Here is a 13,462-nt window from a genome sequence, read left to right as displayed (position 1 = left end):
GAATCGTTTTTCATTCTTTTGGATCATTGTCCTTTTTTTGGATCATTGTCCTTTTTTTGGATCTTTGTCCTTTTTTGGATTATATTTTGGATTATATTATTTTATATTATTTTTTGGATTATAATTTAATTATGGTAATTAAATTATAATAGATAATACAAAAAAACAAAACTATCTAAATGTAATCGATTTGTTAAACTCTTAGGTTGAATCGTTTTTCATTCTTTTGGATCATTGTCCTTTTTTTGGATCATTGTCCTTTTTTTGGATCTTTGTCCTTTTTTGGATCTTTGTCCTTTTTTGGATCTTTGTCCTTTTTTGGATCTTTGTCCTTTTTTGGATCTTTGTCCTTTTTTGGATCTTTGTCCTTTTTTGGATCTTTGTCCTTTTTTGGATCTTTGTCCTTTTTTGGATCTTTGTCCTTTTTTGGATCTTTGTCCTTTTTTGGACCTTTGTTCTTTTTATGGATCTTTGTCTCTTTTTATGGATCTTTGTCCTTTTTTGGATCTGTGTTCTTTGTGAATTCTTTCATTCTTTCGGATGCTTCTGAATGAACGAATATGCAGAATTTTGTCCAAAAACTAATTTGTAACGAAACAAATTGCACATGTCTACTGTACATACTACCCACCTCCATACACTCCATACTCCTCTTATGCACATATTACCCACTACCCTATAAACTCTGCACTCCTCTCCTGCACATACTATCCACCGCCATACACTCCGCACTCCTCTTCTACACATAATGCCCACCACCATACACTCCACAACCATCTCCGGCACATAATGCCCACCACCATACACTCCACAACCATCTCCGGCACATAATACCCACCACCATACATTCCACACTCCTCTCCTGCACATACCACCACCAATGGACTGTTCGCACTATACATTCCCTATTTATCTCTGACCACACTCCCCTTTAAACCTCACCCAATATTTAGCGCAATTTAAACCATGCCCACTTTTTGCAGCTTGCTGCATCTTTTTTTTTTTTTTTTTCATGAACAGGGCCCACCTTTGATGTTGCACATGGGCCCACTGATTTCATGATATGCTCCTGGTTCTTTTGGTAACCCATACTTTCTTTTTCAGTATAATTTTTGTTTTCAACCTTTGTTTCTTTTACTATCTCTACAAAGACAGGAACAGGATAGGCCCCATTTGGTGAGCATTAGTAAAGTTTGGAAACTGCTCATCCAATGCCTTCTCCTGAAGCCCATGTAAAGTAGGCCTGACCGCAGTACATGGTGCTGCTAATTTGTGTCTACCCTTTTAAACTAGCATTTAATGGTGCCATTAAACCATGGCAGTACATAGCGCTTACCTAGTGAACAAGACTTCCATTCTTTAGCGTTTCCCAGAAAAGTTTATCATTTTGTCTTCTCTTTGCAGAACACATGTAAACGGATACAGCTCCTGGTGCTGCTCCTCACTAACACATAAATGCTCAGTTAGTGTTGGAAACAGACTGTGTATTACCTGGATTTGACTCTTTGGGGGATTTGGACAGACAAACCATTCACACCTCACTGGGTCAGAGCCAAGGGGCTCAATGAGGCTTCTGTCTATCTGAGCATGAATGGAACCCTGCAGCGGAAAATAGCTGCAGCTCTATCTCATACTCTGCTTGTGGCTTAGGGTCCAGCAAACTGGTTAAAATAACCTTTACAAATCTTTTTTATGTATCTCATCTGCTGTCGAAGTTGCATGCAATGGATAGCTCTGCTTTCTGGAGCGGATTGTCTCATTTTGTAACCTCATGGGGTGTCCGAGTTATATGCAAGTGTTTTTTTAACCTTTAAAAATTAAGGTCATCTTTCCTGCCTAATATACTCAAAGAAAGAGAATATGACAATATATTGTTTAAACCTCTAACTTAAAGGGGTTGTAAAGCTTTGTGTTTTTTTCCTTCACTTGTCTCATCCTTCGATTTTGCTTTTAAATGTCCTTATTTCTTCTGAGAAATCCTCACTTCCTGTTCTTCTGTCTGTAACTACACACAGTAATGCGAGGCTTTATCCCTGGTGTGGAGAAAGCCTCCTGAGGGGGGAGGGGGTGAGCAGGAGTGTCAGGATGCCCACTAACACACAGCTCCTTTCTCTATCTGCAAAGTAGAAAGTGTCCTGACCCTCCTGCTCACCCCCTCCCCCCTCAAGAGGCTTTCTTCACACCAGGGGGAAATTGTCGCATTACTGTGTGGAGTTACAGACAGAAGAACAGGAAGTGAGGATTTCTCAGAAGAAATTGGGACATTTAAAAGCAAAATTGAAGGGTGAGTTAAGTGGAGGACTGCACAAGGTAAAGGAAGCTATTTAGGGTGAACAAAAATTACCTTTCCAACCCCTTTAAGCCACAGGCACTGTTGCTCAAATAGCTCATAGTCTAGACTAGAAGTTGACTGACTGGTACATGGAAAGCAAAAATAAGCTGATGGGTTTCAACTATTCTCTTCCCTATACAAAACTAACAATAAAAACGTTTTGGCATTACATAGTGTACTTTGAGGTGTATTCTTTGTACATCTTGGAGGATGCGGGCCTACTGCTGTCTTTGAGAGACCAATGTAAATTGGCTATATTTGATGGGTAATAACCTGGTGTGACTACTTCTACTCTGCAGTGTTTTGTGAGGTTGACTTATGCACACCATATTTTTCGGCAGAACAATGGACAGCAGGAAGTGAAAGGAACACCTGGCTCCTTTGTACAAAATCCATGTTGCTGTCTTTGCCCTAACTGCCCCCCTGGCACAGGGTTCTTCGGTGTTGCCAAAAAGCAGAGACTGATTTGGAGGGTCACCAGTGCCATTGATCTATTCTTTCCTGTGCTTTGATTGGCTGCATTGTCCACGGAGTGATCGGTCCTTTCAGTGCTGTTATGTAGGCTTGGCCTGTGATATTGTTATTGTGCCTTTTTCTCATTCTGTGTTTACTTAGTGTGTGCACCTGCTTGTTCTATCAAGTGTATAATCGGATGTATTGCAATTGTTTCAAGATCCTTTGGCCATGGCTCAAAACAATGAGTAGTTAATGTAGCTATGTCGGTTTCCAGTTCATGTGCTCTCACCAAGGCTAGTGGCCTAAATAATTCACATTCTGTATTCATAACAACAAATAAGATCACTATTTGGCATTAAGTGCATGCTCAATGTTTTTTTTTTTTTTTTCCTAGGGACATAGGAAAGCGCCTGGAAGTCAGAAGAAAAGTGGAGCCATGCCTTGGAATGCCCAATTACATCAGCAGTCTGGAGCACGTCCAAGCCAGGCTAACCTTATCCTACAACCGCAGGGGAGATCTTGCTATTTACTTGACAAGTCCTATGGGCACTCGCTCTAGTCTGCTGGCACCTAGGTAACCTCACTGGCTCAAGCTGACATAGTCTAAAAGATTTTTGGCAAAGGACTGTTTGTCTAAAACCAAAACTTTAATTTCAGGTAGATCCTGACAGGTTGAAAATGGTTGTAAACCACAAAGTATATCCATTTATAATGTGTACTAGCCTCAGTCCAAAGCACTGTGTGTGATTTCTGTCCTGCATTCCTCTATTTCCATGAGTCACCACTGACAGTCTATACCAGGGATATGCAATTAGTGGACCTCCAGCTGTTGCAAAACTACAAGTCCCATCATGCCTCTGCCTCTGGGTGTCATGCTTGTGGCTGTCAGTCTTGCTATGCCTCATGGGACTTGTAGTTCTGCAACAGCTGGAGGTCCGCTAATTGCATATCCCTGGTCTATACCATTGGTCTCCAAACTGTGGCCAGATGGGCCCTTTGCTTACATTTATCCGGCCCTTGGGGCACTATTTCATCCACTGATATTATCAACAATGGGGCATACCCCCCCCCACTGACACCAATAAAGGGGGCCCAATTCCTCCCAATGACACCAGCGATGTGGCCCAATGACATCAATGATGGGGCGCAATTCCTCCCAATGACAGCAACGATGGGGCCTAATTACATCAACAATGGGGCACAATTCCTCCCACTGACACCAATAATGGGGTGTAATTACTTAACTGAAAAAAACTATGGGGCATTATTTTTTTTCCGCCACTGACATTGGGACTTCTCCTACCGGCCACAGTCCAGCCCCCCTAAAGTCTTCAGGACAGTAAACTGGCCCTTTTTGTTTAGGAAATTTGGAGACTCGTGATCTATACCAACACCAAACAATCCTGGGGAACGGCCCTAATCCCGCCCTCCAGCACACAGCAGGTGATTGACACCCTCAGCTGTGCATGTTTCCGTGTGAAACTGTGTAGCGGGGGATATGTCTATTGCCTCCACTCAGGTTACACTCAAAACCCTGCTCTGTGCTATGCAGTGTGTGACATCAGATCCCCGACCCTGCCTTCTGAAGCTCAGAAATACTGTGTACATTCTGGACTTTGAATGAGAAGAGAAGTGTGTAGATAAACAGGGTACAACTTGTGTAAGAGGATTTGTTTCATCTCTGTTGATCACCTGATGCCTGTTGCTTCACTTGATCTATGTAACGGTTTACAACCACTTTATTTCTTCACCAGTTGGATATTTAATTAAAAAAACAATTAATTTCCTAGTTGTACAGAATTCTATAGAGACAGTAGTAGGGACAATGATTTCTGGTGAAGCAGATCCTGTTACTCTGGAGTCCTTGTGAATCAAAGAAGACAGTGCTGGTAGGTTAATTGGCTTCTGTCTAAAATTGGCCTTATGGCCCTGTACACACGATCAGAAATTCCGATGGCAAAAGTCCGATGAGAGCTTTTGAATGGAAATTCCGACCATGTGTATGCTTCATTGGACTTTTGCTGTCGGAATTTCTGGCAACAAAAGATTGAGATCTGGTTCCGATCATCCGATTGTCTGTAGCAATTTCGACTCGTAAAATTCCGACTCATAGTGTCAGAAACAATTTGACGCATGCTCGGAAGCATTGAACTTAATTTTCTCGGCTTGTCGTAGTGTTGTACGTCACCGCGTTCTTGACAGACGAAAGTTCCGAGAACTTTTGTGTGACCGTGTGTATGCAAGCCGAGCTTGAACAGAATTTCGTCGGAAAAACCATCCAAGGTTTTCCGACAGAAAATCTGATCGTATGTACGCAGCATTAGTATATGAATGTGAGTTAGGGACCTTGGAATGTAAGCTCCTTGAGGGTAGGGACTGATGTGAATGTACAATGTATAGGTAAAGCGCTGCGTGAATTGACAGCAGTTAAGTGATAGAAGTGCCTTAAATAATAATAAATAATAAATCGGCATACAGAAGTTTCCTCCCCAGCCCTATGATGGCTTCACACCTATGTTTTTGGTTACTTTGTGCACTGCATTGCGGTGATGTTCATTTAGAATAGCATCCTAATCTGCAAGCACAGTAGCCTGTACCCGCGCTGCAGCCCACCACAATGCGTATGCAGTGGGGGCTGGTGCTCAAAGTTTTTGGGGGGCGCAAACGAAAGAAAAAAATTGCAGCCTCACTGTGCCATGCCATCAAACGCAGCCACTGTGCCATCAATTGTCACCACTGTGCCATGCCATCAAATGCAGTCACTGTGCCATGCCATCAAACGCAGCCACTGTGCCATCAAACACAGTCACTGTGCCATCAATTGTCACCACTAGGGTTGTCCCGATACCACTTTTTTAGGACCGAGTACAAGTACCGATACTTTTTTTCAAGTAGTCGCCGATACCGAATACCGATACTTTTTTTTAATGTCATGTGACCGTTTTCAAACCACAATACAGACCAAAGATATTTTCTTTAGAATTATGAAGAACTGGTACATCATGGTGTGGGGCTGTTTTTTAGCATACGGTACTGGAAAACTACATATCATTGAAGGAGTGATCACTGTCAGTGCAGCTCATCGGTGCCAGTGCCCAAAAGTGCAGCTAGCCAGTGCCACCTATCAGTGCAGATCAGTGCCCATTAGTGCATCAGTGCAGGGAGGCAGCTTATTAGTGCATCTCATCAGTGCCACCCAATCAATGCCATTGCCACCTATCAGTGCCATCCATTTATGAGTGCCATTCAATCAATGCCAGTGCCATCCAATGGTGCCATCCGATTTGTGTTCGATGTCACAAAAAAAAAAAAAGTATTCTATTTTGGTATCGGGAGTATTTGCGCGAGTACGAGTACTAGCGCAAATACTCGGTATCGGTCCCGATACTGGTATCGGTATCTGGACAACCCTAGTCACCACTGTTCCATGCCATCAAATTCAGTCACTATGCCATGCCATTAAACGCAGCCACTGTGCCATGCCAAACGCAGCCACTGTGCCCATTTATTGTCGCCACTGTGCCAATTGTCAGCACTGTGCCCATTGATGTCACTGTGCCCTTTAATTGCAGCCACTGTGCCCATTGTCTCCACTGTACCCATTGTCACCGCTGTGCCCTGCAAAATGCCCCCCCCCCCCCCCCCCCCGCCCGGCACTTGCCTTTCTGGATGTCAGCCATCCTCCTAGTCCTTCCACGTCCCTCCATGTCTTCTCCTGCCCACAATGACACTTCAGCCAATCAGGTTACCGATAACCAGAACCAGTGAACCTGATTGGCTGAGACGCCTGTCAGTCCTATCCAAGGAACGCACCCCGCTGGCTCTGATGGGCACTTCCGCCAGCTGCCGTTATTCAGGTGGCCGGCGCTCAAAGTCCGGCCATCTGAATAGACCAGCGGCCGGCAAGAATAACCTAGATCCATGCAATGCATGAATGTATGTTATTTTCAGTGGCGGTGCGAGAGCCAAAGAGGGCGGCGCTCCAGCGCCCTCTATAGACGAACCGCCACTGTGCGTATGTCATGCCTTGTGGTGCTCTGAATTAAAGTTTAAAAAAGTACCAAGTCTTTATGCATACTGATGTCTTCATTTTAAAGGAGACCACCACCCTGTGGCTTTCAATGATCTTCTTTGCTGAGTACATTGTAATTGTATCCCATTTAGTAGCAACTATCTGTGAAATTGGCATTCCCTTTAATATATTCTTGGTTTTATGCATCTAGGATCCATGATTACTCTGCAGATGGCTTCAATGATTGGGCTTTTATGACCACACATTCATGGGATGAGGATCCCACAGGAGAGTGGGTACTGGAGATTGAAAACACCAGCACTAACAATAACTATGGTAAGTTTCATCCCGCGCCTGCTGGTTGTATGAAGTGATGAAGATAGCAGCACTTTTAGTACTTTGTCTTAGAACTTCGTAGTATTAGACCTTTGTCTTTTAATTTCTTTTTGTAAAGTCATGTCCTAGCTTTAATATCATTGTCCAATCAAGCCTGAGTGGGCTAAAATGGTTCAAGTGCATGCAAGCTCTAACTGTAAATGTATTTTATTTGCTCTCTTTTTGTCGGTTAATTTACTATTGAAAGCATTTCATTATATCTGTTCAACAAGGACATGCTGGTATGTTATTGGATCCTGTCTAAATTGGCCCTTGTATGTATGAATGTGAGATAGGGACCTTTAGATTGTAAGCTCCTTGAGGTCAGGGAATGCTGTGAATGTGCGAAATACAGTTGAACCTCGGATTACGAGCATAATCCGTTCCAGGAGTATGCTCGTAATCCAAAGTACTTGCATATCAAAGCAAGTTTTCCCATTGAAGTCAATGGAAATGAAAATAATTAGTTCCGCATTGACTTCAATGGGATGTAATACCGAAAAGGCGCGAGGACACTTCAGCTCGTTTCCTGCACCCCCGTACCTCAGGCCAAATGAGGACACACCATCTGTCTCCTCTCCCTGACAGGACGTGGAGATCCACATCCCTGGCTCTGTGACTGCCGATCGCGGGTTCCTGGCGGAGCTAGTATGCTATGTATACTAGATCATTATGCCTTTGTCTTGCAGGGTTTTTTCTTTTTTTTTTTTTTACAACCAAAGGTAAAATTTTTACCTAAATGGCTTCCTTTACCTTAGTGCAGTCCTCCTTCACTTACCTCATCCTTCCATTTTGCTTTTAAATGTCTTTATTTCTTCTGAGAAATCCTCACTTCCTGTTCTTCTGTCTGTAACTTCACACAGTAATGCGAGGCTTTCTCCCTGGAGTGGAGTGTCGTGCTCGCCCCCTCCCTTGGACTACAGGAGGGTCAGACGCCCACTAACACACAGCTCCTTTCTCTATCTGCAACGTAGAGAGCGTCCTGACTCTCCTGTAGTCCAAGGGAGGGGGCGAGCACGACACTCCACACCAGGGAGAAAGCCTTGCATTACTGTGTGGAGTTACAGACAGAAGAACAGGAAGTGAGGATTTCTCAGAAGAAATAAGGACATTTAAAGCGGTGGTTCACCCTTAGAGGGCACTTTTTAGTCTTAGATTCCTGCTCGTTTTTACTAGGAGAATTGGCTATTTGTTTTAAAATATGAGCATTACTTAACCGTTTACGAGATGCATCCTCTCCGTCGCTTCCGGGTATGGGCTGCGGGAATGGGCGTTCCTTCTTGATTGACAGTCTTCCGAGAGGCTTCCGACGGTCGCATCCATCGCGTCACGATTTTCCGAAAGAAGCCGAACGTCGGTGCGCAGGCGCAGTATAGAGCCGCACCGACGTTCGGCTTCTTTCGGCTACGAGTGACGCGATGGATGCGACCGTCGGAAGCCTCTCGGAAGACTGTCAATCAAGAAGGAACGCCGCTCCCGAAGACCCATACCCGGAAGCGACGGAAGAAGATGCATCTCGAAAACGGGTAAGTACGGATCATATTTTAATACAAATAGCCGATTCCCCTAGACCGAACGAGCAGGAATCTAAGGAAAAAAAAAAAAGAAATGGTTGAACTCCCGCTTTAAAAGCAAAATGAAAGGATGAGGTAAGTGAAGGAGGACTGCACTAAGGTAAAGGAAGCTATTTAGGGGGAAAAAATGTACCTTTACAACCCCTTTAAGTCTTTTTCTGTCTATCCTATTGAATACAGTGGTGAGCCCATCTGCAGCCTATCCTTAAAAATCCAAAATGATATGCTCTTTGCACCAAGCTATAAGGCAAATTTTCCTGCTGTGTAAAATAGGTGACATTTGATACGGCAATAAGCAAGAACGCCCCCCCTGGGTATTTCATTTTTTTACATTCTAAAAGTTCCAATGTCTTGAATCCATCAGAACTCATTGCAGGGTAAGCCTATAGCTTGTAATGGGATGTTTTTGTCCCGTGTAAAGCTATTCGTTCCCATTGTTCTGTTTCGGTGTGATGAAGCTTTTCCAGCACACATGGAACACATTTCCTGCAATGTTTTGCAAAATCCCGAATATTAGTATTTCAATGCTCTGTTTAATCTAGGGAAATGGCACATGCTTAACAAATCCTTAGCCAACAGATAAGCCTGCGCAGGTTTTTCAGTTGGATACAATGCATCTTGTAGTGTATAAAAGCTTATCTTTGTACGTGGTATCGGCTGTTCCTAATTTGTTTACATTTAAATGTAACCGTGTGTATCATTTCTAGGTTTTTGGATACATTAGGAAAGAATTAGAGCCGGTTCACACTGGGGCGACTCGTCAGGCGACTCAGCCGCCTGACAAGTCGCGTCCCGTTCTATTCAATAGAGCCGTTCTAATAGGAGTGATGCAAGTCCCTCCGACTTAGAAAAAGGTTCCTGTACTACTTTGGGGGCGACTCGGGGCGATTTGCATTGACTTCTATACAGAAGTCATTTTGCAAGTCGCCTCTGAAGTTGTCTTCAGGTCACCTTGCCGAGTCGCCCCCAAAGCCGTGCCGCCCCAGTGTGAACCGGGTCTTAGAACATCCTTTTGGTTGTATTGCTCATACTTCTGTGATGGCTGAGATTTATCCTTTCTATGTGTTATTGTCACATAGACAGAATGTGATGGGAAATCCAACATTTTACAGGAAGTGAGGGTAATTCTTTAATTGGAGACAACTGTTCAAGTAACAATTGTCTAAACGGGGAATTCCTCTCACTTTCTGGAAATTTCTTTTCACTTCCTGTTGCTTCACAAGTACAGAAATGTAAGAAAAATCTTCCCAATGGGACACAAAAACAATTTTTCTGGTGAGGAATGTGTAGTGGGAGGGGCTGGAGGAGACCCTATCTCCTTATTTTGGCATAGGTGTCACTGCTACGAGACACCACAAAGTCAGAGACACAGTGAGTAATGCTGGCCGTACACTCCACGAAAAATCGTCCGAACGAACTTTCGAAAAACGAACGTTCGGTTGTGAGCGCAAACGATAGTGCCATCATGTAATGACCGATAAATCATTCAGTGGACATAATTAAAAAAAAAATTTACATATACCTAGTGCAGAAAGTTCGGATGGGAAACACATTAACCTTTCGATTTATCGTTCGTTCGGCAGAAAATCTCCAAACTTATCCTTCGTTTTTTCGGCTCAAAAACGTCCCAACGGTTATCGATTTTGTGCCCATTAACTGTTCGAAAAACGAACAAACTGTCTGAACGACCGATTTTCGCCCGATTTTTCGTATAGTGTATGGCCAGCATAACACTACCTGTGATTATAGTTGCTATTACAAGCCCCCCACTACAGTTCTCAGATCAACAGATGACCTTGATCAAGAGCACCGAAGTTGGCTGATCAGACCCCCCCCCCCCCCCAGCATTGCCACTCACCCCAACTCCCCGCCAACACTGACACTCATCCTATTCCCCTCCCATGACCCCACCAAGGAGTATGCGAAGGAATAAAAATAGAGAATACATGGAAGGTAGAGGAAAAGGGGAGAGAGAGAATGAAAAAGAACAAGAAAGATGGCTAGAGAGAGGGATGGCAAAAGAAAACAAGAAATTAGGATAGCGAGAGATAAAAGGCAAAGAAAGGAGATCAAAGAGAGTGGTACGTCCTAAAATGTACCATAAGGAATTTTAATACTGTACGAGTGGAAGGGACTCGGGGAGCACTACCTATCCATGGGTTAGGGGTGCAAATTACTTGCCTTGGGTGCCGACAGCCCACGCTATGAAAATAATTTTACTGTTAGGGGTCCCTAACAACTTGGGAAATTCTATCAAGGGGTCACGGCACCAGAAAGGTTGAGAACCACTGCTTTAAGGGAACAGGATTTTTTATTTTATTTTTAGGATAACAATCGCTTTAAGCTCAGGGTTCCAGCAGGGGAACACGGGAGTCATAGAAAAGAAAAGTATCACCAGGGAAAAGTGTGCTATCAAGAGAACCTGTCACTTTTCTGTAAATTTACAAAGCAATAGGTTCACTTTTGTGATCTATTGGAAGGGCGTCTCTTATACAATGAACTATGCGCATAAAATAATTCTGTGGCAAGGGTATAGACAGGATTTCTGGGTGAGTGGCAATTGTCAATGTTTCAATGCAGCACTTGCTGCTCAGTTCTTGCTATGCCGGTCTATCTTGCTCTTTTGTTTTCTGTTTGCACATTCATGGTGCGTAGGCAAGATAAGAAAAAGGGGGTTGTTTATTTACTACATTTTGTCAGCCGTGTGAAGGATTGAAACCACTTGATTTGGCTTGTTATATTAAGCAGCCCAGCACGTGGAACCGAGTGGAGAGGAGCGATGAGCATGAGGAGCGCGAGCGGCGAGTTATCACTCACACACAGATGGGTCACACAGCACAGGGCTCCAATTAGCTGCTTAGTATTCACATGCAGAGTCCTGTCTGCTCACAAGACACCTCCCTACACCTGAATAAGAGGATTGTTGGTGACAGGATCTGTGGTTCTGCTTCTGTACACAGCAAACAGCCTTTCTCAAGCCTTGTATTTAGCACAGACATGCCTATGTGCTATGCACCGTCACACTGACAAACTAAAAAAAGCAACCTAGGCTGCTGCCTGCTCTCTTCGAAGCTTTACTGGAGTCTGTAGCTGTCAATCAAGAGGACTCGATTATCATAATTTAAAGATTAAGCATTAGCTACCATCTTCCTTCTGAATACAAAAGGATAAGAGCTCCTGCATAGTTTAGCAAGTTCATGGGCATGCTGAGAGCGTCATTTCTGAAAGTTCTAAGGGAAGAAATGTTGGCTATGCCAGCTATTCATATTCTTTGTGCGTTTACCAAATGCTCTGTCAATTTTAACAATGGGATAGCTGGTGAAAAACGAGAACTGACCTACCTATAAATTCAGTCTATACCAGTGATGGTGAAACTTGGCCCCCCAGATGTTTTGGAACTACATTTCCCATGATGCTCATGCACTCTGCAGTGTAGTTGAGCATCATGGGAAATGTAGTTCCAAAACATCTGGGGGTGCCAAGGTTCACCATCACTGGTCTATACCTTTCATCATTCTAGTATACATATATGGAGAGAGGAACACTAACCAGTCGAACCAAGCTTAGATGTGATAGTCTGCTTATGTAGAGATTGACAACGTGGTAATAAAAAATTAGAAAAAAAATGGTCTAGTTAATTTCCATTTTATTCTTTTAGACAAAGGGAGAACACTCCTCTCCTTATCACTTCTTCAGCCTATACCAGAGGTCTCCAAATGTTTTAGTATGAGGGCCACAGTGCGTATATTCAAATTTATGCAAGAAAAAACGAATTGTCATACCCTACATCCAGCAGTGCCCATCACATCTATATTTGCCCAACAGATGCCCTCCTTGCCTTACATGGCACAGAGAAGCAGAGTGGAGGCAAAGAGGTGGAGCTAGTCTGGATGGAAGAAGTCAGGTCTTCCTGTAAATGCTTAGGACAGGGTAACACGTCATTGATTGCTAGGATGCCGATGGTCCTAACATCCAACCAAAGTGGATGTGCCAGTCTTGTATCACAATCCAAAGACTGGCGTATCTACAGGCTTCCAGATGTTTGTTTCTTTGACAAACAGTTGCTGTAGGCCATAGTTTGGAGAGTGTTGGTCTATACTCTATACCATTTGTCATTTAGAATTCTAGTATGTGTAGTGCCTGTGTACTTTATAGTACCGGTTCTAGTTAAGTTTAGAGGGAGATCAGAGTGTAGTTAAACTCTGATCCAAATTGTCAAGTGCAAAACAGGGTTTCTGTCTCAGCTTGGCTGTGCTGTAGGCTATTCTGTTACACTGGGGTGTTCTTCCAACCCCGGTGCTTCAGGTGGCAGCAGTGGAGTCAAGGTTTGGGTGTTCTTTCCCAGCAGTCAATCAGGAGGGTTTGACCTCGCTGTGCATGCTGGGAGGGGTATTTATTGGGGCAGGCGCCATTGGTTCTGGGTCTTCTTCTTCGAGTGTGGCACCCACCTTTTAGGGTGACCACATCATGGCGCCCTGGCATTATGGCCTACCTGGGCGTGCGTACCACACGGTGTTCCTGGTTCCGAGACCATGTTGGCCCGGAGCATCTGAACAGCGACGGGGACCCAGTGAGTGACTGGGTTCCCACCTTTTGAAGATCCCAAGCTGTATTTGCTGTTCGGTGGAGAGTCTGAGGAGCGCCATTGAGAGGCTGGCGGTCCAAAAGGGCTTCGACAAACCACCGGGAATCAAGGTAGCCGGACACTGGAGG

General features: G+C 43.9%; 1 protein-coding gene across 1 annotated transcript in view; it reads left to right on the top strand.

Annotated features, from left to right (window-relative positions):
• The window catches only part of FURIN (furin, paired basic amino acid cleaving enzyme), a 362,179-nt gene that overhangs the window by 330,038 nt on the left and 18,679 nt on the right, over positions 1-13,462 (top strand). Inside the window, exons 13-14 of the mRNA XM_040342487.1 lie at positions 3,183-3,362; positions 7,012-7,136. Of these exons, the coding sequence (XP_040198421.1) occupies positions 3,183-3,362; positions 7,012-7,136 (305 nt within the window). The remainder of the gene's footprint in view (positions 1-3,182; positions 3,363-7,011; positions 7,137-13,462) is intronic.

Source organism: Rana temporaria, chromosome 3 (genome assembly GCF_905171775.1).
Source record: "Rana temporaria chromosome 3, aRanTem1.1, whole genome shotgun sequence".
Lineage (NCBI taxonomy): Eukaryota > Metazoa > Chordata > Amphibia > Anura > Ranidae > Rana > Rana temporaria.
The sequence above is the reverse complement of the archived record's forward strand: the minus strand, read 5'-3'. Positions and strand labels throughout refer to the sequence as shown.